This window comes from Rhinopithecus bieti, unplaced genomic scaffold, assembly GCF_001698545.2.
Source record: "Rhinopithecus bieti isolate Rb0 unplaced genomic scaffold, ASM169854v2 scaffold_6149, whole genome shotgun sequence".
Classification (NCBI taxonomy): Eukaryota; Metazoa; Chordata; class Mammalia; order Primates; family Cercopithecidae; genus Rhinopithecus; species Rhinopithecus bieti.
This window is the reverse complement of record NW_016804934.1, coordinates 104189-128618: the sequence shown is the minus strand read 5'-3', so window position 1 is coordinate 128618 and position 24430 is coordinate 104189. Positions and strand designations below refer to the sequence as shown.

The following is a 24430-nucleotide window of genomic DNA, read 5'->3' as shown; positions in this document are numbered from 1 at the left end:
GGTGGCTCAAGCCTGTAATCCCAGCACTTTGGGAGGCCGAGGCGGGTAGATCACAAGGTCAGGAGATCGAGACCCTCCTGGCTAACACGGTGAAACCCCGTCTCTACTAAAATACAAAAAACTAGCCGGGCGCGGTGGCGGGCGCCTGTAGTCCCAGCTACTTGGAGGCTGAGGCGGGAGAATGGCGGGAACCCGGGAGGCGGAACTTGCAGTGAGCTGAGATCCGGCCACTGCACTCCAGCCGGGGCGACAGAGTGAGACTCCGTCTCAAAAAAAAAAAAAAAAAAAAAAAAGTCTAGAGCGAGAATGATCAGGGAGCTGGCATGCCCCTCCCTCCCCATTGCCAAGAGGACCCCCAGAATCTCCAATGGAATGTGGTTTTAAGTGCATCCGTGTGGACTATAATTTTACTTTTGAAAAAGGAAAAATAAATACTTATATTTTCCTCAGTGCAACTATAGAAAGTAAAGTTTGACAAAATCGCCCCAGCTAGTGGAAATATAAATCTCTAGGTGAAAGGCAGTAATGGATCCTGAGATTTGCAGGGGTATCGAAAGGGTGACTGGTTTAGCAATGTAGAGAAGCATGTATTCTCTCCATTGAAATGGCCCCTACTCCTCACTGCTTTTTTTAAAAATGCAGATACCCAGGTTCTGTCCCAGACCTGCTGAGTCAGAATCTGGGACCTGGGTCTGGGAGATTTGGGAGCAGCCAGTGCAGCTGACTGGAGCCAACAGACCAGAAGGGGCCTGGGGCCTGGCTGTTGCTGATTGATCCAAATCGTGGGTACAGATTTTCAGCCCATCTACCCTTGCTGGGAGGCCTGAAAAAAAATGCTTTTTTCACCAGGCCAGAACTCACTCTTGGGGCTGTGCCTGGGACCACCTCTGCCACATATCAGAGGAACAAAAATTGGGTGAAAGGATGGGTCACAATAGGTTTCTCTGCTTGCCTCTCTGAATTGCAGAGGAAATTCTCACTCAGACTTCTGTTCTTCCAGTAATATGCATACAACATTTTTAATAATGTGCAACAAAACTGAGATCTTTATTGGCTTTTTTCTGATTATAGAAGTAATGAATAGTGTAGGTTGCTCAGTCAAAGACAAAGGGATAAATCAACCAGAAATGAACAAGTGGCATCCGAGACATCTGTTGTATGTGTTCCTCTGCAACAATAAAAAAGCAATGTGTGTCATGGGTATGCAAAAGCAGCTGGGCCAAATGTCCTGATCTTTAGCAAGTGACTCCCAAGAGGATTCATTCATTCATTCAGCAAATATTTACTGAGTGTCTGTTTAGTGATCAGAGACTAGGAAAGTGTCAGAACGCCCACCACCCACTGACCCCAAGAAGTATCTCTGTAGGAGGGAGGGTTAGGGTACAGAGAGTGCCCCGAACCCCTTTGGCCCTCACTCTCAACCCTTCCTGAATGGCAGGTGATGGATCTCGGCCGCGACGCCACCCGCCGCTTCTTCAACTGGTTTTACTGGAGCATCAACCTGGGTGCTGTGCTGTCGCTGCTGGTGGTGGCTTTTATTCAGCAGAACATCAGTTTCCTGCTGGGCTACAGCATCCCTGTGGGCTGTGTGGGCCTGGCATTTTTCATCTTCCTCTTTGCCACCCCCGTCTTCATCACCAAGCCCCCCATGGGCAGCCAAGTGTCCTCTATGCTTAAGCTTGCTCTCCAAAACTGCTGCCCCCAGCTGTGGCAACGACACTTGGCCAGGTAAGGAGGGGCTCTGGGTGCCAGGAGCCTCCAAGCTTGGAGAAGCGCTAGACTGCTTCTGGGGAGGGATGGTCTGGATTGCAGATATTCTGGTTCAGCTACAGTGATAGCTTTTTATGATGATCTGCTCTCCAGTGGGCCAGAGCTGCCCACTGTGACTGAGGACGGAGGTCAAGGTAGTGGTGGTGCTGGTGGTGGTGGTATTATTGGTGGCCATCTACATATAGAATGTGTGAGGATGGGGCTGGGGAGCAGTGGCTATCTCTCTAAGCACTTTGGGAGGCTGAAGCTGGCGGCTCTCTTGAGCCCGGGATTTGAGGCCAGCCTGGGCAACATGGTGAAAACTCATCTCTACAAAAAAAATACAAAAATGAGTGGGGTGTGGTGGCATGTGCCTGTCTGTGGTCTCAGCTACTCGGGAGGCTGACATAGAAGGATCAATCGAGTCCAGGAGGTTGAGGCTGGAGTGAGCCATGATGGTGCCACTGCACTCCAGCCTGGGTGACAGAACAGAAAAAAAAAAAAAAAAAAAAAAGAAAGAAAGAAAAAAGAAAAAAAAGGAAGTGTGAGGATGATCGGGGTCTCGACAGTGAAGATGGTAATAAGGATAAGGATGATGGCGTTGGTATCTACACTGAAGACACAAACATTGGCAATGGAAATGACAATGGCATTAAAGGAGGGGATGAGGGATGGTGGTTCCAGTGAAGGCTGTTGGGATATAATGTGAATAATTCCACATTACCCTATTATTAACCATTACAGCGTCTTAGGAAATCGACCAAACTCTCTCCCTCCCCATTAGCTGACATCCAAGGGAGGAAGTTTCTGAATGACCTTAGGTCCCATGGCTTCCTTTTGCTCCTCGCCTTCCTAAATTAACTGTCTACTTACACTAAGCAAATCTGTCTCCAGACCTTGCAACCAGTTACAGCTCCTGTCAATAGGATCTAGATGAAAAAGGTGAAGAACATGCTTTCCCCAATCTGGCATATTGCTAGAGGTTTGTAAGTTGTCGGGAGCCAAGAAGTGTGGTGGTTTTCATTATCTATCACTGCCTAACAAACCACACCGGATCTTACTGATTTAAATGACCTCGTTATCTCCTCTCCCAGTTCTGAGTGATTGGGCTCAGTAGGGCAGTTCTGTTTCTCATGATGGCACTGGGGTTGCAGTCATTTGGAACCTGGAAAGGGCTGGAACATCTGCGTCTGCTCACTTACATGGCTGGCAGTCAATGTGGGCTGTTGGCTGGGAACTCAGCTGGGACTATGTGGACCAGAGCACCTAGATTTCCCCTTCATGTGGTCTTACCTTGTGGCTTGAACTTCTCACAGCATCTTGTGAGGGTTGCAAGAGGAGGGAGCATTCCAAGAATGCAGAAGAGGGAAGAAAGCAGAAGTTATGGGTCTTCTTAATGCCCTTAAGAGGCGTTGAAGCCCCAGACCACCACTTCTGCTTTATTCTAACAGGTCAAAGCCATCAGAGGGCCAGCAGGGAAACAATGGCAGGAAAAGTAAACTCTACCTGTTGGTGGCAAAATGGCAGCACACGCTGGGAAGGGTGGAGTTGACAGTGACTGTCTTTGGAGATGACCACACTAGTATTGTCCCTTTTGGAATCTCAAAGAACGATGCAAGGCTCTTGGACAAAAAGAGGTCAGAAAGCTCTCAGGACAAAGGGCAAAGGGTAAAGGTTGCAGCAGTGATTGATCAATCCTGTCACCTACTGATGTTTCCTCTACCCCCACCTCTCCACTCTCTATGCCTTGTCGTGGAATGAGAGGGTTGTCATGTTGACTGTTGAGGAGGATGGACTTGGGACAGCAAGTGGGGGGAAATTTGGTGTATCAAATCTGTAACAGCGTCTCTCTCTCTCAGTCAGGCTTGGACTGGGACTCCCCTGGTTCCTGTGGCAAATTGGTGCTACAAGCCAAAAAATCCCTTCAGACTGTTTTCCACAGTCTCTGGTCTTACTTCCCTCAGGACCCGGAGGGGCCACAGCTCTGGAGCGGAATGAGTCTTGGCTAGGCACCTTTGCAACAAAAGAAAGGATAGAATAATATTGGCAGTGGTGGTGCCAACACTGAAAAAGAGTGATGGTGATGGGAATGGAAACTCTGTGGAGAGGATGATTCTGCTGACAGCAGCCACCTTACTAAAGGTGATGATAGTAAGGATGCTGGCTTTGGCAATGGTGGTGATGATGGTGAAGGTGGGGTGGAGGAGATGAGGGTACTGATTTCAGAGACATGCTGATACTGAGAGGAGGATTAAATTAGGGGGTGATGGTGGGAGTGAAAACAGTGGCCGAGGTGGTGGGGAAGTTTATGGCTGCTGTGTTTGTTTGTTTGCTTGCTTGTTTTTTGAGAGGGAGTCTGGCTCTGTTGCCCAGGCTGGAGCGCAGTGGCACAATCTTGGCTCACTGCAACGTCCATCTCCCAGGTTCAAGAAATTCTCCTGTCTCAGCCTCCCAAGTAGCTGGGACTACAGGTGCACACCAAAACAGCCTGGCTACTTTTTGTATTTTTAGTAGAGACAGGGTTTCACCATGTTGGCCAGACTGGTCTTGAACTCCTGACCTCAGGTCATCCACCCGCCTTAGCCTCCCAAAGTGCTGGGATTACAGGCATGAGCCACCAAGCCAAGCCTTGACTGCTGTTTTATCTGCTGCCCCTGGGGTCCCACAGAGACCATCAAGGTGCCTGCCTGCTGCCTGACCAGAGGTCTCCCCAGCCTGGGGCTTCCCCACAAGAGGACATCGCCAACTTCCAGGTGCTGGTGAAGATCTTGCCCGTCATGGTGACCCTGGTGCCCTACTGGATGGTCTACTTCCAGGTGAGCACCCCTCCCCTTTTTCTCTGGGGGCCTGGTTGCCCACTCACCACCTGAATGGCTTCAGTTCTCATCATAGAGGCCCAGGGCATGTGGAAAGCAGGAAAGTCTGGGAATAAAGTGAGGTGCTGCCCCGTACCAGCTAGCATGGGGCCTGGCACAAAGCCATCTCAGCAATCCAACTCCCTCGGGTGGTGTGGCAAGAGGAACTCTGGAGACGGCTTCCTCCTGAGATACCACCTGCGGGAATTGAATTACTGGGATGGCTTTGTGCCAGGCTAGGTCCTTGAATAAGTCACCTCATCTCTCTGGGCCTGTTTCCTCACATGTACAACGGGTGGCTTAAACGAGAGGCTTTTCCAGCTCTGCCGCATTCAGATTGTCCGACTTGGTAGCTGAGGCCTAGGGAGGGTGTGTCAGCTGCCCAAGACCCCACGTCAGGCAGGTCAGGGGCAAGCTCACAAAAGTGGGTACTTTGCAACAGTGGTTCCCCAACCTGGCTGTGCTTCAGAATCACAGGCAGAGCTTTTAAAAATATGCTGGGTTTTAAAAACAGATTCCAAGTCCAACCCTAGGCTATTGAATCAGAATTGCTGGGGAAGTCTCTAGTTCAAAAAACTTTTCAGGCCGGGTGCAGTGGCTCAAGCCTGTAATCCCAGCACTTTGGGAGGCCAAGACAGGCAGATCACGAGGTCAGGAGATCGAGACCATCCTGGCTAACACAGTGAAACCCCGTCTCTACTAAAAAATACAAAAAAACTAGCTGGGCGTGGTGGCGGGCGCCTGTAGTCCCAGCTACTCGGGAGGCTGAGGCAGGAGAATGGCATAAACCCGGGAGGCGGAGCTTGCAGTGAGCCAAGATCCGGCCACTGTACTCCAGTCTCGGCGACAGAGCGAGACTCCATCTCAAAAAAAAAAAAAAAGAAACTTTTCAGATGATACTGATACTCAGAGTTGAGAACTATTGCCTCCCACTCACCGTATTACTCCCAGTGGGGAGGTCAGTGATTGTGTGTGTGTGTGTATGTGTGTGTGTGTGTGTGTGTGTGTGTGATTGTTAGGAGGGTGGCTAGCAGCTTAATGCTAGCCCCCAGGCTATAAGATCATTGCCTTTCATATCCCATTCACAGGAACATTTGTTGGAGCTCCCAGCCTGCTACTTAGGGGCACACAGAGTATGTCTATGATGAGACAGTGGCATGTGGTGGGAGGGTGTCCATGGCTGATTCTCAGTCATACCAATCAGATACTGACTTCTTTCCATACCAGTTGGTAAATGGCTACTGCCCTGAGCAGCCCACATGCCCTCCCCTGCCCTGGTGCTTCCGGTGGGAGTCTCCTGGATCCTACTCCATTATGTAGCAACTAAAGGGGCAATGCCTGGTATAGGACGTGGCCCCTGGGCCCTGCTCCTACAGCTGTGTCCAGAGCCATTCCGGCAAGTCCATGTCTATGCAGTGCTTGTGTCAACCTGTGGGACTCAGCTTGATTTCAGTGTGAGATGAGAACTCCCTGTGGGGGCAGCCATTTCAACAAACATTTATCCATGCTTACCCTGTGCTGGGCCCTGGGGACACGAATACGAGTCAGACCAGCTGTGCCTGGGCTCTGGGATAAGGCCTGCCTACAGGCCTGAGAGCAGAGCGCAGGAAGCTCCCTGCTCAGCCCAGCTATGTAGGAGAAAAGAGGGTGGGAAGGTGACTATCTCCCTGAGACTGGGAGAAGGGACAGCTGCCCAGCTGCCCTGTGCTCTGGCTGAGGAATACCACCTGGGAGCTGGGAGGGGGCACGGCCAGTTCTGTTCCAGGCTCATCCCCGTCTCTCTTGGCAGATGCAGTCCACCTATGTCCTGCAGGGTCTTCACCTCCACATCCCAAACATTTTCCCAGCCAACCCATCCAACATCTCCATGGCCCTGAGAGCCCAGGGCAGCAGCTATACGGTGAGAGATAAAGCATGTGTTCAGCACCCAGTTCAGGCCAGGTAGCAGCTTCCTCTGAGAAGAGGAGGAAATGAAACTGCCTTCACACTCCCCTTTCCTGGCTGCAAGGCAACCTCGGCATACAGGAAAAGCACCTGGAGGGTGGGAGAACTTGTGTCACAGTGCAGGGATCCTGCCAAGATGCTCACCTGCTTGAAGGAATTCAGGCCGGCTGCACACCACCATGCTGCCACTCTGAAGCAGGCCTCGCTGCCGAGTCTGCAGCCTCAGATTAAGCACACTCAGGTCCCTTTTCAACTCTTCCTTGTCCCCCGTTTCTCTGGGACCCTTAGATACCTAGATCTCTGCCTTTCCCAGAGCTTTCTAAACCAGTTCCTTGGCATTTCAGAGACTCAAGAAATGAATGATCTGTAGAGCTGGCAGATAAATGAGAAATTTGCCATTGTACTCCATTTCCTTGCCTATGGCAGACATCACTAGTCAATCATGACTTTTTTATGCTGAGCCCATATTCTAATACAAGAGGAACCTATCTGCCATCTCTATATAATCCCACTCCCTGGCTACACAGCTGAGGAACATGAGTTCCAGAGAGGGGAAGGAGCTGGACCCCTGGGTCACTCAGGGCCAGTCTAGAGTCCAGGTCTCCTGACTGCAGCCAGGCTCCTTCCACTCTGCTAGCCTGCCTCTCTTGACTTCCTCCTGCCCAGATCCCGGAAGCCTGGCTCCTCCTGGCCAACGTCGTGGTGGTGCTGATTCTGGTCCCTCTGAAGGACCGCTTGATCGACCCTTTACTGCTGCGGTGCAAGCTGCTTCCGTCTGCTCTGCAGAAGATGGCTCTGGGGATGTTCTTTGGTTTTACCTCCGTCATTGTGGCAGGTGTGCAGAGGGGTGTGGGGCAGGGGGCTGAACTCTGGGCTTGGGGAAGTCTGTTCCACCATGGGCTGATGCTGAAGTGGTAGCCTGGGCCAAGTTCAGCCTCTCCCAGTGGGCGTCAGTGTTGGCTTCCCAGAGGTGCAAGCTGAAAGAGACCCTCCTATCTAGTCCAGCTGCCCCTCATTTTGGCAGAAGAGGAACCTCAGGCCAAGAGAGGAACAAATATTTTCCCCAGTGAATTATAAGTTCCTTGAAGGCAGGGATTGTTATTCTTTTATATTCACTGCTATGACATGCATGTGGGCCCTCCATAAATGTGTTGAATGAATTTTCCACTTAGCGGCAAAAGAAGACTTAAAAAAAAATTTCTCTTCCTTCTTCGTTTTAAAAGGATCTGGAGCCATTTGTTACAACGTGGGGTTGAGGGTGGGGTGTGAGGGGCAGCTAAAGAAGTCTTTCACACTGTTGCACAAACCTGAACCCTTTTACTTAGTGACTTTATAACCCTGAAGTTCCTTAGAGTCTCTGAGGGGGAACAGGTGAGTCTCTAAACTCACCTGTTTTAGAGACCAAGTCTCTAAAACGGGGACAGGTATCATTCGGGCCCTGAGCAGGGCTCTGCCCTCGTGGAACTCAGTCTGATGGGGGTTGTTGTGAGGATTAAAGGAGATGAAGTCTGTAAAGCACTCAGTAGTGTGCCTGGATCACAAGTGTGAGCTGGAGAAATGAAACCTCCATAAATGGTATTGTGTTGAAAGTGTGAAAACCCAACTAGATTTTATTCCAGCTATATCCTTAAAGCAGTTTGTCCTATTTTATCCTCACAATAATCCTGGGAATGTTATTCCTGCTTCTTGCATAAGGGAACTGAGTCTAGAGAGGTTAAGTGATTTGCCCAAGGTCACACAGCTAGCCAGGCTGGGAACCCAGGTCCCCCAACTCCATGTCCAATGTTCATTCCACTAGAGCACAGCTATCTCCCAAGCAACGCAGGAGAAGGAGATAACATAATTAAATTTGAAAGCCAGGTTAGAAACACTACAGCAGTATTTGACGCTGCAGTAGAGAAGTCATGTGATATCGTGGAAAGTAGGCCAGCTTTGAAACCAGACATACCAGCGCTCAAATCCAGCCCTGACTACTTATCAGCTGTGTGACTGTGGGCTGGTTGCTTAACCTGTTTCACTTTTTTCACCAGCAAGGATGCATAGTAAATGCCTAGCACATAACAGGTTCTCCATTAATGAGAGTTATTAATGAGTGCAAAACTCGGCTCGGAGCTTCTAGCAGCCAACTCCAAAAGGGAAGAGCTGGTCGCATCTTGGCCTCCTCCTCCACCCCGAGTCCAGGATTCTTTTCCTGGCCTGCTGCTTAATCTTTGGCTACTTCATGAGCACCCCACCCCCGCCATGTACAAGCTCTGCTGTGGGCTAAGCTGCCTGGGGTAGGCCTGACTATAATCCCCCTCTACTCCTCCACCAGGAGTCCTGGAGATGGAGCGCTTACACTACATCCACCACAACCAAACCGTGTCCCAGCAGATTGGGGAGGTCCTGTACAACGCGGCACCACTGTCCATCTGGTGGCAGATCCCTCAGTACCTGCTCATTGGGATCAGCGAGATTTTTGCCAGCATCCCAGGTACCCTGGATCCCCTCCCCTGCTCCTACACCAGTGATGGGCTCTGCCCGGTGGCACCTCAAAGTCAGGGGCCCCAGGGCTGCAGCCTCCAGGGCCCATCTGCATGGAGGAAGGCAGTGTTTTCTGACCAGCGCTCTTTCACTCAACTGGGATCTATTATTGGCACCTGGTTCAAGTCAGCCACTGTGATAGGCACTGGGGATTTGGAGGCAAGCAAGGCACTTCCCACGCCAGCTCTCCACGTATTCCCCTGGTGCCAGGTTCTCCACCCTCTGTGTCTTTGAAGTTGCTGTTCCCTCTACCTGAGATTGAAGGTGAACTCCGATTTCCCCTTCAATTCTGAGCCTAAATACCAAGGTCCTTGGGAGGAAGGGGCCCTCCCTTCCCGCCCTGTGTTCATCTCTCTATCATAGCACACTGTACTCTGGGTCATAATAATGGATTTCTATGTCCTTCGCTCCCCACCCTCCCAACCTCCTTCCCTGGGCTGGGAGCTAGAGCTACAAGGCTGGGGCAGGCCCTTCAGGCAGCAAAAAAGCAAGGGCTTCCTCAGCTGTGGGCCCAGGGCTAGGCTGGGTCAGATATAAAGAAAAAACTGACCCTGGGAGCTCACGCAGATGGGGAGAGAGTCAGGCAAACAGTGAGCCAGTGGAGTGCTGTGGAAGTCAGGGCAGAGTGTGGTGGGAGCCCTTAAGCATGGAGGGGGGGCAGGCAGGTGAGTGGGTAGGAGGAGGGGTCTTACAGGCAGAGGGAACAGCATAAGCAAAGACTCAAGCCTTTGGGAAGTGTGGGGGATAGGACTGGAGAGGCAAGGGAAGTGCAGTGGAGGTGTCGAATTTGTGGGCTGAGCCTGCACTTTGGGATTTCCCCTGAAGGCAACCCTCCAGGGGGTTTTGGCCAGAAAGGACCCCATCCGAGATGCTTTACACAGATGCTCCTGGCTGTGTGAGGAGGACAAGAGTCAGGGGAGTTTAAGAGGCATTTGCAGAAAGTGACCAGGACTGGGGTTGGACCCAGAGAAGAGGAAACAGAGAAGGACATACATTTAGAATAGATTTCAGAGGTTGTATCAAAATGATTCGACGATGACATTGAAGGTGGGCAGAGATGGTGGGGAGAGAGAGGAAGTAAAGATGGTGCTGTCACTGAAATGAGCGACCTAGCAGGAAGGGGAGGAGGGGAGACAGAGCTACTGGGGCAGCGCATGGAGCACCCCAGTGCAGGTGTTCAGCCAGGAGGCAGGTAAGCAGGGCAGAGGGAAAGGCGGCATTGATGCATAGGTGCTGTCATTGCCATTGAGGGGACAGGCATCCAAGGGAAGCCTGGAGGGTGGCTTGGTGGGGGCAGGGTCGGGGGCAGCAGGCAGGGGCCTGAGCCTGTTCTCTGCACCTGCACCAGCCCCTGAGATCCTCTCTGCTCCCTCTCCCCAGGCCTGGAGTTTGCCTACTCAGAGGCCCCGCGCTCCATGCAAGGTGCCATCATGGGCATCTTCTTCTGCCTGTCGGGGGTGGGCTCACTGTTGGGCTCCAGCCTCGTGGCACTGCTGTCCTTGCCTGGGGGCTGGCTGCACTGCCCTGAGGACTTCGGTGAGTATGGGGCCTCCCCAGGAGTGGGACATGGGTGGAGGGAGGCTTGGAAAGGAGGTGGCAACTGCTAAGTGCTTTGACTCTGGGCAGAAGCAAGAGGAGGGCTAGACTTGGAGAATGGGGTTCTAGTCTGGGCTTGGCCAGTCAACCGCAGCATGGCCTCCCTCCCTGGGCCTTTGTTTCCCCAACTGTTGAACTGAGTGGACCTCCAAGGCTCCTTACTGCTTCTGGAACTCTGCCATTTCTGGCTGAAAGGTTACCTTTCTCATGGTGTTTGTATTTCATACCCCCTTCTGAATAGCGGAAGAGGAATTGTAGATACCCCTGGAGACCTTCAGGAAGCCAGACATAAGCGGGTATCTGTCCAGTGTCTTCAGATCCCACCACTGCCCACATGGCCTCAGCTGCCAGCCCCAGGGCTGGGACACGGCAGGCACAGGGCGCGAGTCAGAGGATCCCTGTCCTGACCCAAATCTAACCTCTCCTTTCCCCAGGGAACATCAACAATTGCCGGATGGACCTCTACTTCTTCCTGCTGGCTGGCATTCAGGCTGTCACGGCTCTCCTATTTGTCTGGATCGCTGGACGCTATGAGAGGGTGTCCCAGGGCCCAGCCTCCCACAGCTGTTTCAGCAGGGACAGGGGCTGAACACAGCCCATTCCAGCCCCCTTGCTTCACTCCACCAGACAGACAGCAGCAGTCCCAGCTCTGGTTTCCTTCTCGGTTTATTCTGTTAGAATGAAATGGTTCCCATAAATAACGGGCATGAGCCCTTCCTCACGACCATGGTCCATGACAAGGGGCAGGGCAGAGGGGGCCTGGGTGGGAGTCCTTGCGGGGGACCAGGCAGGGGACTTGGATCAACAAGCACCAGACGAGCGGTGGGGGGGGCAGGCGAGAGGCTCGGTGGGACCTCCACCGTTGTTGCCCCAGCTGGTGGCTGACCAGGTGGCTGTGGAGGGTCAGGAGCTGCCCCGGATCCTCTCCATGTAGTTGCGAAGCGCCTCAGGGTCCTTCAGCCCCATGTCCTCACACACCCAGCGGATGTCCTCCTCGCCTGCCACAAGGATGGACTGCACAGCAGGGGCCCCTACAGGCTCCTCAGGTGGCTGGGCTGGAGGGGCTGGCGCAAATGTCACAAACTCTACTCGCTTCCGCCGCCCCCCAGCCTCCTTTCGGGCCAGGGTGCTTGAGGAGCCGGTGGTGCCCCCAGGAGGGCCAGGGGCCAGGGTAGGGGCCTCCCCTCCTCCCCCACTCTCACAGGGGCAGCCCCCCTCCCCCTTGGGCAGGCCAGGGGACTGCCGGTCCAGCTGGCGGCTCAGTTCCTCCTGGTCAGTGCCCAGCCAGACCCAGTTGTGGGGCTGGGGGGAGGTGGGGTCAGTGGCACTGTCGGGAGGCTCTTTGCGCTGATAGCGCAGGACGAAGACCACACCATTGACCAAGAAGACGAAGATGGCCACGCAGAAGATTCCCAGCAGGGCGTACATGCCCAGCTCTAGGTCGGTGACACGCTGAGGGGCAGGGACCATCTCCTCCTCCTCTTCCTCCTCCTCCTCCCTGGCTTTGGTGTCCTCCTTCCTGGCCTCCTCCTCTGCCCGCTCAAACTTGCCCCTCACACCTATATTGTCCCCGACACTGCCTGCCGCCTGCCGTTCACCACCCATGGTGGCTTCTGTGGCTGGTGGGCTCCAAGCAGGGCTGGATGGGAGGGCAGGGGCTGGAGTGGAGGCAGGGGGCAGCCCCAGCCAGGCGGTGCCAGAGGCCAGAGGCACACGGTGGCGGCCCCGGCGGCAGGGCTCGGGCGGGTGTAGAGCCACATGCAGCGGCAACCCCTCGGCACCTGCCCCACTCACCACCACCCCGAGCTGGGCGCCCTGCTCCTCAGCTGGCAGGATGGCCCCAGGCTCCTCGGCTGAGACGGACAGTCCCAGGTCACGGCGGTCATAGAGCTCAGCCGGGGCCACAGTGTGATCAGAGAAGGACAGCCATAGGGAGAGGGCCACCTCCTGTGGGGCACACAGACACAGGCAGAGACACGCGAGGGCACGCACGCATGCACAGAGAAACCACTCCCACAGAGACAGGCCACATGGAAGAGAGACCAGAGAGAAAACAGAGACACAGGCAGATAGACAAAACACAGGGAGAGAGGGGACGCGTGTCAATCACCTGTCTGCCACTCAGTCCTAGGGTCTGAGTTATTGGGAGGGTCCTCAGTTAGAGCCATCTAACCAACCTCCCACTGCCATACTCCAGCCACTGCTTGATCACCTCCAGCTGCAGAGAGCTCACTACCTCACAGAGTCAGTCCTCACTCTGAAAACCCTAAGGGGTCAAGGTGCCAGGTTCCCCTTCCTCCCATCCCCCTCTACCATGAGTCCCCATCTGGAGATGTTGACCTCATCCCCCTGACCCCCCAACTGTCACCTGCTTTGGGGCGGGAAGGGCTGACTGTGCCCAGCACGTGGCTGTGACCTCCCCGGGGTGGGCAGTGCCCCGGCTCAAGGTCAGCGAGATGCCCATCACTGGCTGCACCCTCAGCTCCAGCACTGAGACCTTGTCGTCCGTCACAGCCAGGGCCTGCTCCCCCAGGATGGAGTCAGACAGCGGGGAACGCACCTGAGGGTGGGAAGGAGCTGGAGGTGGGGGAGCCTTCTATACAGACAGCCCCCACCCAGAGGGAACCGGGTGCTCCCAGCACCCTTATAGGCTGCTCTCCGGAGGTGGGGGGGGGTCTTTGCCATGGACAGCCCCCACCCAGAGGGAAAAAGGAGCTCCCAGCAGCCTCACTGGCTACTCTCCCTCTACTCTTTGCACCCCAGTGCATACGTGGACCCCAATCCCACACCTAGGGGACAGTTCCCTTTTCCCTCAAGACGTGGTCCCCACATTACCCACACCTCAGCCCTTCATAGCTAGAGGGCTTCCCCCCTTATGCAGCCACCCCATTCTGAACCCATCCCCAATCCCACTGCTCTCAGACCTAGACCTCACAACTCGCCCACACACTCTGGGCTCCTGGCACACTCTTCACTCCCACCTGCAAGCATTTTGGGGGCCCCTCCACCCTTCTCAGGGGGTCTGCTCTCCTGGTCCCCGGCTGCTTACCTCAATGGAGGTGACACCGGGCTCCCGGCCCACCAGGACGCGGCCGCCCTCCAGCGAGGCCACACGCGGGTCCAGCACGCGGGCATGTGGCGCCACAAGGTGGGACACGTCCAGCAGCCAGTTGGAGCCAAGCAGGTGCGTGAGGCGGCGGCCGCCGTCCAGCGGGTGGGCAGCGAAGGGGGCGAGGAACCGCACACCGGCGCGCTGGTACTGCAGGTGGCAGCCACGGGCGCGCCGCTCGGTCTCATCTGCCGCCTCTGCGGCGGGTTCCACAGGCCTGCAGGGCAGGGAGGCCGGAACTGGCTGTCAGCGCTGCCCGGCCCCAGCCTGCCCAGAGCCCAGCTGCTGAAGATCCCCAGCTCCTCCCCGGCGGCTCCTAATCGCCAGCGGCTCCTGTTTCCCAAAGGCAGACATCCGCCCCTCTTGGGGTCAAGCCCTTCGACCCCCAGCCCACTCCGGACCGGTGCTGTGCCTCGATCACCGCTCTTGCTCCCAAGTGGACCCCAGGGGAGATGCTCTCTTATGGGGACCCTGGGGACGCTCACTCTCTGAAGGGCCTGGAAGCTAGATTCCAGAGGCGTGGGCCACTTCGCCCTGGGTTTTGGGGAGCCCCCTCCAAGGGTGTTCGTTTCCTAAGCTCTGTGTCATCTTAGGCTCTGAGGGTACAGCAGTGACCAGCATAGACAGACCCCGGCTTCAAGGGGCTGACATTCTCGGGGGAGGAGCGTGGAAAGGATGGACAGGCAACATTAACCAGTACTGAGGTAGATTAGGAAGTGGAGGGTGCTAGGGGAAAAATGAGGCAGGGAAGGAGAGGGATGCGGAGGTCAGCAATTTCACAGAAAGCTGTCATTGGATGGGCGGTCCAGGGTGGAGGTGGGCAGAAAGAACTGCAAGCAACGCGGCAGTTTTCCAGACCCCAACTTGGGCCCATGGCTGTGTCCCCTGCGCCTCTCCGTCCCAGTGTGACTCGCCAAGGCCTGCCAGCTTCCTCAGGCCTCCACTCACCCTTCGGCAGGGCTAGGTACCCTCCAGCCGCGGACCTGCTCCAGGGTGGTGTCGGTGAGCTCGATGCGCAGTGGTAGCAGCGGGGCCCACACTGTCAGCCGCAGTGAGGCCCGGAGCCGGCGCCACCAGAAGTCCACCCGCACCCCCCGGGCGCCCCGGCTCTCCTTGCCAGCCACGAACACGGCATCACAGGCCTCAGACACCTGTGGAAGGGTAGAGGGCAGGCGGGCGGGCTAAGCCACTAAAGATAGGTGTGAGTTTGGGCCCGGTGGGTGGCTCATGCCTGTAGTCCCAGCACTCTGAGAGGCCGAGGTGGGTGGATTGCTTGAGTCCATGAGTTTGAGGCCAGCCTGGGCAACATGGCAAAAACCCCTCTCTACAAAAAATACAATACATCAGCCAGGGGTGGTGGCACGTGCCTATAGTCCTAGCTACTGGGGAGGCTGAGGTGGGAGGATCCCTTGAGCCTGGGAAGCTGAGACTGCAATGAGCGGGACTGTATCATTGCACTCCAGTCTGGGGACAGAGTGAGACTCTGTCTCAAATAAATAAATAGATAAATAGATTAAAAACAAAACAAAACCAAAAAAAAAGGCATGGGCCAGAAGACCGCAGCCCTGACCTCGGGCCATAGGATGGGCTCCCACTGAGTTCGGCTCTGTGTCTCATGGGAATGCATGTTGCAGCAGGACTGTTGGTTAAGCCCCTGTTCTTTAAGATTTTACTGTAGGGGCCATTCCTTGAGTTTCCCTGGGGCTCAGTCAGGGGAACTGGCCATTGCATACCAGTCTTCCTCCTGGCAGAGCAGGGGTGTGAACCCAAAACTTTGGCTCCTTATTCATGCTGGCCTTTGACATTGCTCTTGGAGCCACCTGGCAGCCAGCTACAGCCAGGCAGGCAGAGGTGGGGCAAAGCAGATCTCCCCACCAAGGCCCTCCAGCAGGAACCACACACATTTGAGCAAAGGGAGCCACAAGTGGGGAAAGGCACCTTCTCCCTTCAGGTGGCTGCGATTTGCATACATGCAGGCTCCATGCTTCCCCTCTTAGAATTTCAAGATAAGAAAGTTGCTCTACTCACCCCCCCCTTTTTTTTGCTTCACAATCACCAGTAATAATAATAATAATTTTTACCATTGTATACTTATTACATCATATTATAACAGCAGTAGGCGCCATTGTTTCAGCTCCTGCTATCTGCCGAATACTGTCTTAAGGTGCTTTTAATTCTTACAACAACCAAAGATATGTTCCCATTTTCAAGTTTAGGGAACAAGGCTCAGAGAGGTTAAGAGATCAGTCCATGATCACACAGCTGGTTGACAACAAGGATGTGTTTCAAACTAAAACTTTCTGATCACAAAGTACGTGCTCTCAACTCTCAGGCCAGCTCACCTGCCCGTGCAATAATGAGCGTGAAAGTGTCTAAGGTTGGGGACTGTCAGGGTTACTTGGCTCCCACTTGATTTGGGAGATAGGTGGCTTGAACAAAAGAAATTGAAGCTGTGGTTCCTCCCATGAGGTTTCTGGTCTCAAGAAGAAGCTGTTCTCTTGGGGACCCACATGAGGAAGGAGGAAAGGGGTGCGCGTGTAACTGTGCCCACACCAATGCAGACTCACATGAGCTGGGTACCTGCCACTCACCTGCAGGACCTGCGTGTTGGCCGACTCGCAGCCGACATGCTCTGTCACCTCCACCAAGGCCCCCCCGCCGTCCACAGTGACAAGGCGCACGGGGACATGCTGGGGTACTCCAGTCAGTGGTGCTGTATTCACCAGCTCCTCAGCCTGGGGGTGGAGGAGGGGCTCAGCCCCAGGTCCCTCAGCGCATGGGCTCCTGGGACTCGGCCTCCAGCCTTCCCCGGCAGAGATGGAGGTCTCCTTACCTTGGCCAGTGGGATAAGGGCTCTGATGTCTCGCTCTGACACCAGGATTTCCCACACCATTTTGTCCTTCTCTGCTTCAGGGGCCTGGCCGGGGTACTCCAGCTGCCACGTGACGGGGCGAGTGACCGCTACGCCCCCACCAGTGCTATTCTCCACCATGAAGTCCACCCACAGGAACTCAAACAGTTCAAGGGGACTGCCGGCCAAAAGAGAGAGAGAAGCCAAGTGCTTGCTAGCTGCCAGGTATGATCTCAGCTGTTACTACATTCATGATTATCCCAATTTTACATAGGAGAAAACTGAGGCACAGAGGTTATATAGCTCACATAAGACCACACAGCAAAAAGTAGCAGGGCTGAGATCTAAACCCAAGCATCCTCGCTCCAGCCCAAACTCTGACCCACTCTTGGCCTCTCTAAGATCCTTGAAGCCACTTAACCACCTTCCATCCGGCAAGGTGGCTTGCTCCCCTGTCTGCCTGGGCCCGCTTCCCCCAGATTTCTGCTTTCCACAGCCACTGAGGTGGTATGCGGGAGATTCACTTCCAGGTCCCAGGACCAAACACTTGACCCTCTGAATGATAAGCTTCCTCCGATCAAACAAACATCTATGTGCTGGGAACCATCCTGGGTGCTAGATATGCAGTACTTTATTTTCAAAAATGCTAAGGGATGCATTATTATTCCTATTTCACAAGTGAAAAAACTGAGGCTTGGTTAGGGGAATGTTCACTGGCTTGCCCCAGGTTTTGCCCACCCCAAAAGCATCAGAACCAGAATTCAAACTGGGGCTACCGAGTCCATGGCCCTGACCCAGGCTCAGGGCATGAATAAGAAGAGTTCACAACTGCAGAACTGCAGCTGGGCTTTTTGGGGAAATGTGAATGGCCCAGAGAAAGAACCATTTGGTAGCAGCAGAGGGATGGAGTAGTGGCTATGAGGGCTATACCTGGGGGACAGGATTGGTTGGCATCACTTAGAATAACACTCACAGACACTTGCTATGCCTGGCACATGGCTGGGGCTGGGAAGATAGTGGCCGAATGAATGAATGAATGATGCCTGCTTTGTGCTGCCTCCTTGAAAAAGTCTGTCCTTGTGTCTGCTCACCTGGGGATCTAGAGGCAGCATGGCAGCTCCCAAGTCTGCCCACCTGCACTCTATAACCAGCCCTCCCTCCCTTGCCCCCTGGGTGGAGGGAAACTGCCCACCTGGAGTCTGGCTCTGTGAGCCCAGCACGGTGGCAGGTGATGAGGGTGGTGTGGTGCTTGGAACCCTTGAAGCGGTCCAGCTTGGCAGTCCACAGTGTGGGCTGGGCTGGGCGGGCGGCTGTCACATGCAGCCCCTTCTTCACCTTGATCCTGGGGAAGAGGGTATAGGCTCAGTTTGGCAAGGTGGATGCTGAAGTGTGGGCTGGATTGAAGGGGAAAGACAAGGGGCCGAAGCCCTCTGACCTCCCCGGCTCCAGTCTGAATCTCCTCTTCACCATCCTCCAACCCAGAAGGACCCTGCCTCAGTGCAGCTCACACCTTCCAGCTCTCCCCCACCCAAAGACCACTTACGCCTCCCCACTTCCCATAAGGTTAAACCTTAGCCTGGCATTCGGGGGCCTTCCAGGGTCTGGTTCAGCCTTACCTTTGGCTGTGACATCTCTCCATGCACTCTCTGCTTCAACTACACACAAGTTCTTCCCCCCACACATAGCACCCATTCGTGGCTCCAAGTCTTTGCCCAGTCTGTGCCTTCAGTCTGCTCTGCCCTTTCTTACTTTACCTGCTGATGCTTTAAGCCACCAACAACTCACAGACCATCTCCTTTAGAAAGCTTTTCCAGTGGTGGGATGAATTTCCCCCTTACTGCACCCAGTGACCCAAGCTCCCACAGCACTTTGAACCTCCCTCAGTGCTTACACACCCACACGCCTTCTAATCCAATTCATGCCCATCCAGCTCCCTTCCCTACCACTGGGGTCCCCTTTCTGCCAGATAGGGACTGGCCCTTGCTCGTGTTTGGATCTGCAGAGTGAAGACACAGGGCTTGGCAGGCCGCAAGTGTCTAGGAAAGATCTGCTTAATAAGAGTGAGAATAGGAGGGTGTAGGAGATGGGGAGACACAGAGACGGGACACGCACAAACCCAGGCAGGGCTTGAAACGAGGTCTAGGTTTCAAAGCATGTCTGCAGACACTCTTCAACCCTCAGGAAAGGTCTCATTACAAAGTGAACCAGTCCCAGTGCCTCACCGTAACCAAGCCCAGGACTATCCTGCCTAGAACTCAGGCTTCTCAGAATCCTAAAGCCTAAGAGATATCTCACCCATGAATTCCTGCGCTAGACTCCAAAAGCAAGTCATACTCTGCAAGCCCTTGCCCGGTGAACTGGGTAGGTATGTGGGGGCTGCTTTGGGGGAACTTATTACAGAAAAGGACACAAAGAATGAGGGCCTTCCTATGGGGAAGAGCAGGCTCTGTCCAAAGCCCAGGGACCTACGGCGAGGGTGGCAAGGAGGGAGAGCATGTAGGTGAATGTGATTGGGGCAAATATCCATCTCCAGAGCACTGGAGCAAGAGCCCACGCTTAGGTACTGCATTTTCCAGTCTCTAAGCCCTTTACGGGTTCCCCTCCCTGGAGCCTTGCAGCTGGCCTGGAGCTGGACCATGTTAGCCCCACTGGATAAAGGAATCTCAGGGAGGTGCCAGGGAGAGAGGCGGCTTCCTACTTCTGACTCTAATTCCAGGGCTATGCCCATGGTGGGCTCCTACCAGCACAATCATGGCTTTTTACCTGGAAGGAGTTTGGTGGAGCAAACTCCTTCCGGGTAAAAAACATGACCTCATGTTTTGCAGAGGTCAAGGATTCCAGCAAGGACCCCAAGAGGAGCAGGTACCTGTCCCTAGTCTTCCCGCAGAGGTTCCCACCCTCACCCATCCCCACGGCCTGGTGCTCACCGCAGGGTCAGGAGGCTGGCTGTGAAGTTGTGCCGAAGCAGGAGGGTAGCACTAAAGAGCTGGCCAGGCCGTACTGGCACGTCAGGCACCCGCAGAGTCACAGCCTCGTCCAGAGGTACCTCCTGGTACTGCGGGGGGTCTGCTGGGCGCAGCTCCACACCCCCCACTGGGAGGGCCTGCTCCCCCGGGTCGTTCTCCTCACCGGAGCCACAGCCCCCAGGGCCCTCGGCCGCAGGCTCAAGCGTGTAGGCCAGCTCGGCCCGTGTGGTGGAGGCCTGGGAGAACCAGTGCGAGGGAAGCTCCAACTCCACCACGCAGGCGCCCAGGGATGGCTGTGAAGACACGACAGCAGTAATTGGCATGTGGGTGGGCGCAGGGCGAGCAACAGGATTCTCAGCACCCATGGCAGGCAACGCAGAGCTGGAGGGGCTCATGAAAGGGAGGCCCAGCATGGGCCGGAGACATAGCCTGGGTGACCCAGCAAACCGGCGACATGGCTGGGGCTTCAAACCAGGTCTAGGTTTCAGAGCATGTCCGCAGACCACTCTTCAGACCTTGGGAAAGACCTTTGCGTGAACTTAGGACAGAAAAGGACACAAAGAATGAGGGCCTTCCTATGAGGGCTCTGTCCAAAGGTTAGGGACCTACGGCGAGGGTGGCAAGGAGGGAGAGCATGTAGGTGAACATGATTGGGGCAAATATCCCTCTCTGGAGCACTGGAGCAAGAGCCCATTACCTTGGGAAAGGACTCATTACAAAGAAAGCCAATCCCGGTGCCTCACCCTAACCAAGCCCAGGACTGTCCTGCCTAGAATCTAGTCTTCTTCTCAGAATCCTAAAGCCCAAGAGACGCCTCTCCCATGTAGTCCTGTGCTAGACTCCAAACTAGTGGAAACAGCAATTATACAAGTAATACTAATAACGCAAACATACTGGCTGAGTGATTACTCTGCCATAAGCTATCCTTACATTCACCTCACTTATTCCTTCCTCCAACTCCAGATGAGGTAGGAATTGTTATCACCCCATTCTTCAGATGAGGAAACTGAATCTCAGAGAGATTAAGTTACTTGCTCAAAGTCACACCAAGGACTGAACTCCCTCTGGGGCCCTAAATAACCTTTTCACAGCACTGAAAGCTAGTGGGGGCAGAAAAGGAGTCGGGTGGTCCACAACCCCCACGCTTCCCAGGGGTGGGGACTTCCTCTCTGCGGTGGGCCCACCACCTGGCTGATGCAGCTGCAGCAGGACCAGCCTAGGTGGGGCCTGTCTACTCACCTGGAAGCGGCAGGCTTGGTGAGCAGTGCCTGCAGGGTGTGTGGCATGGAGCCGGGCACAGGGCAGGCTGCCAGACCCTGGTGGCCAATCCTGCCCTTTGAGGTGGAAGAGAACCCGGGCATGGGGCTCCGCTGGAGTCACGGCCGCTTCCACTGACACGGCCCGCACGTCCCATGGGACTGGCCGTTGGTGGGGCTCAGTGACTCGAGGAGGGACCACCTGGAGGGAGAATGAGAGGTCTTAACAAAAGAGGAGGTTGCGGGGGAAGATCTAGAAAGATGGGATCCCAGCTTGGCAGAAGAGAACCTTTGTGGGCTTCAGTTTCCCCCTCTGGAATATGAGGAGCACAGCAGGGGCTGGGGAAGGCTCCCAAGCCATACCCAGCAGACCTCAGGCCCTGAGTCCTGTTAGCCTGAGAGTCCCTGGTGCCCCCTCCTTACCTGCTGAGTGGCAAAAGGCGGGTAGGAGGCCCGGAGAAGTGGCTGGGCCCTGGGCCAGGGCTGCAGGAGCAGAAAAGTCTCAGATCGAGAGCTCAGAGAGGAGTTGGCAGGTGGGTAGTGGCCCACCTGCTGCACACGGAAGTGCTCAGGGGCGTCTAGGAGCTCCAGGGCTGCTGGCAGGTAGACAGGGTCTAGGGGAGCCTGGCCACAGTCCACTGAAGAGGGATAAGAGGGAGAGATGGCAACAGCTTCAGCGCTGGCAGGGGCTGACCTGAGTGCCATGCTGGGCACAGTAATTGTGGGCAGGGGAGGGAGAAAACGGCTGTAAATGTCCCTTCCCTTCTCACCACCATTTCACAGATGACGTCACTGAGGCTTAAAGAGCCTCACGCAGGTAGTATGTAGCAAAGCCAGGATTCGAATCTGAGTCCAGGACTGGACACTTCCCAACCATTCCTTCTACTTTGCACAGACCTTGGCTTTCTTCTCTCCAACAGCCTTCTCAATGTCTGCTTTTCTCCAGCTTCTGCCCTCTGTCTACTTGCCTCTGATACCAAGGCACTTCCGGGGTACAACTGTCCCCAGACTGGGCCAGTGTGGTAAAAGATAGTAATGAAGTGAGCTTTCTCTGCCCTGAATCCTTGGCCAGGCTTTGCTGGGCATCCACCCGTCCTCCCCCATCATTGCCATGGCAACCTGAAGCATCTTTCCAAGCTTGCTCCCTTCATCCCTGAACTGACTGGTATCGAGTGCAAGTGTGGGATGGGCAGGTGCGGAACGTGCTGAAGAGATCTGTGAAGGCACTTGCTTGCCCTGGGGGTGGGGTGGAGACCATGAGCCTGGGGCGACTGTCAAAATAGTCAATCATCAGAAGGACAAAGGATCACTAAGGCCATATTGGTTTGTCCTAACTATGAGCACTAATAATAATTAGCATTTTCTGAATGCTATATGCAGGTGAGAATTTAAATACTACATGTGTATGAACTATTTGAGTCTTTGGAATAATTCTGTGAACTAGGTTCTATTATGATGAATCCCATTTTGTGGATGTAGAAAATGAGGCAGAGAGGTTAAGGAACTTGCCTGTGGTTCCACAGCTAGAGAGTGAAGGAGCTAGGAGTTCATCCCAGGCATTAACCACTAGATCATCCGGCCTCTCCACCTGCCACCTCTCTCTCCACTCTTCACTGCCACGGTGCACCCTGCAGGCTTCATGCCCTGGAGCGCACCTCCTCTCCTCTGCTCTGCCTGGTGGCACCTCCCTCCTCATTCAGAGCCATGAATAAATACCGCATCCTTCTGAAGGAAACCCTCCTTGGTTACTCGCCTTCCCACCAGTCTCCTGTCTTTTGCAACCCTGGGTGCCTCCTCTGAATTAGTAATCTTCCCATCAACCAGGGACCTTGTCGTGCTCATCCTGGAATTCCCCCAAACTAGGAAGCTCTCCCTAGAGAGGATTTCCTGGGAGCCTGGAGACCTGAACTTAAACTGATGAAACTTGGGTCAGGCATTAACATTTTGAAGCCTGTTTCCTCACTTGTAAAAGGGGAGAAGCATTAGGTGACACTGTGGACAGGACAGGGCTGTGTAAACTGTGGAGTGCTGTCTGGAGGGGGGAGGCATTATTGCTGCTGCGTAATGGATTTGACAAGGTTTTCCTCCTCTCTCTAGTAGGACTCCCACCGGGTCCCTCGGGCTGGGGAGCAGGTGGCTGAAAGCAACCCCACAGCTAGCTCCCTCTCAGCCCCACAGCTGGGCTGTGGGTGGGGGTGGGGGAATTGGTTTCAACCTCCTTCCTGGCCCTCCCCACCAAGGAGCATAATATGACTGAGAGGCTCTCCCTGCCCCCTGCCCCCTGCCCCAAGCGTAACAGGTGACTACTGCTCTCTAGGGGCAGCCACTGGCTTCAGGTTTGCCTCCTACTCCATTGCCTCCATAATTACAAGATGCTCTTAGCCTGACTCCCACGAACTCCCATCACCCAGAGCTCGGCTCTGCTCGGTGGGGAGGAGGGCAGAGAATGTTTCACTGTCCCCCTGTCTTCTGTGGCATCCTTTGCCTTGCAGCCACAGCCCAGCTAGCTCAGGTCAAGGGAGTCCGACCCCCACCCCGAAGAACAGGGAAGTTGCTGCCCTTTCCCCCAGTGACAGGAATCCTCCCAAGGGCTCTGGAAGGCAAGGATGCGGCCATCCCTGGAGACGCCCAAGTCAGGGAGCCTCTGGAGGAAGGCGGAGGGAGCGCTTGCGTATCTTGCAGGTCCCAGGCAAAGGGGCTGCTTTCCACTCCCGAGGGGCGTGGGTTGGTGTTGGCGGAAGGAGGCTAGGAGGGTGCAGCGCTACAGACCACAGATGAGGGAGTGGGGATGACGTTAGCGCGCCCGGGACCGGGGCCGCTGGGTTTGATGCCCTGGCTGAGGGGCCCCTCGCAGAAGGTGCGGGACGGGGAAGCCCCTGCGCCAGGCTGCCCCGGGTCGCTGCGGGTCAGGAAGGAGTTGCCGGGTCGTGCAAGGTGAAGGAAACCTTAGGGACGAGCGGCTGGGGAAAGGTTCCCGAGGGCAAGACCTCTCCGACCTTCAGGGCGCTGCGGGGCGACCCCGCTCAGGGTTCAGTCCGAGAACCCGAAGGTTCGTGGCTCCCGGGCATCACTCGCTCCCACTCGCCCCGGCCCGGCCCTCCCCTCCCGCTGACCTCTCACGACGTCCACGGCGAGGGCCACCAGGAGGCAGAGCAAGGGGCCGTAGGGCCCCCGGGGGGCCGCTGCCGCGCGCCTGGCCATCAGCGCGCACATCCTTCCCACAGAAGGCGGGGACCAGGCGGGCGGCTCAGGTGGACCTGGTCCCACCTGGCATCTCCCGCACCCGCTCCGCGCCGGCCACACCTGGCCCGCTGGGTCCCCGCCGCCGCCGCCGCCGCCGCCGCCGCCGCCCGCCCCGCGGCTGCAGTTCCCAGACAATGGAGCGGGAGCGGTGGGGTGGGAGGGAGCGAATCGCAGCACATGGGCTGCCCCCTCCGCCCCGCCGGGTCCTAGTGCCCTGCGGATTCCCAACCCCTGCGCGCTCCGGCGACCGAGGTCAGGAAGAGGGCCACGTCCCAGGAAGCAACAGAGGACGGCCGCCTCTGTGTTTCTCCCACTCGGAAGCTTCTGACCAGGGAAGA

The 24430-nt window shown here is 55.3% G+C and overlaps 2 protein-coding genes across 4 annotated transcripts in view; one reads left to right on the top strand and one right to left on the bottom strand.

The window, feature by feature from the left end:
- SLC15A3 (solute carrier family 15 member 3) overlaps positions 1-11391 on the top strand; it is a 17385-nt gene extending 5994 nt beyond the window's left edge. For 2 of the 3 annotated variants that reach the window (XM_017870762.1, XM_017870763.1), the window contains 7 exons: positions 1439-1728; positions 4418-4565; positions 6394-6504; positions 7215-7383; positions 8863-9021; positions 10452-10607; positions 11102-11391. In XM_017870762.1, the coding sequence (XP_017726251.1) occupies positions 1439-1728; positions 4418-4565; positions 6394-6504; positions 7215-7383; positions 8863-9021; positions 10452-10607; positions 11102-11256 (1188 nt within the window). In that variant the 3' untranslated portion in view covers positions 11257-11391. The remainder of the gene's footprint in view (positions 1-1438; positions 1729-4417; positions 4566-6393; positions 6505-7214; positions 7384-8862; positions 9022-10451; positions 10608-11101) is intronic. The other variant, XM_017870764.1, reaches the window with a different exon arrangement.
- Positions 11318-24430, bottom strand: TMEM132A (transmembrane protein 132A). Its single transcript, XM_017870761.1, has 11 exons — positions 23963-24430; positions 21273-21487; positions 20833-21051; positions 19555-19886; positions 17820-17969; positions 16610-16805; positions 16368-16511; positions 14725-14927; positions 13717-13993; positions 13036-13227; positions 11318-12614 (listed from the first exon to the last, which is right to left on the bottom strand). The coding sequence occupies exons 1-11, from the start codon at positions 24060-24062 to the stop codon at positions 11571-11573; spliced, it is 3072 nt and encodes a 1023-aa protein (XP_017726250.1). The 5' UTR covers positions 24063-24430; the 3' UTR covers positions 11318-11570.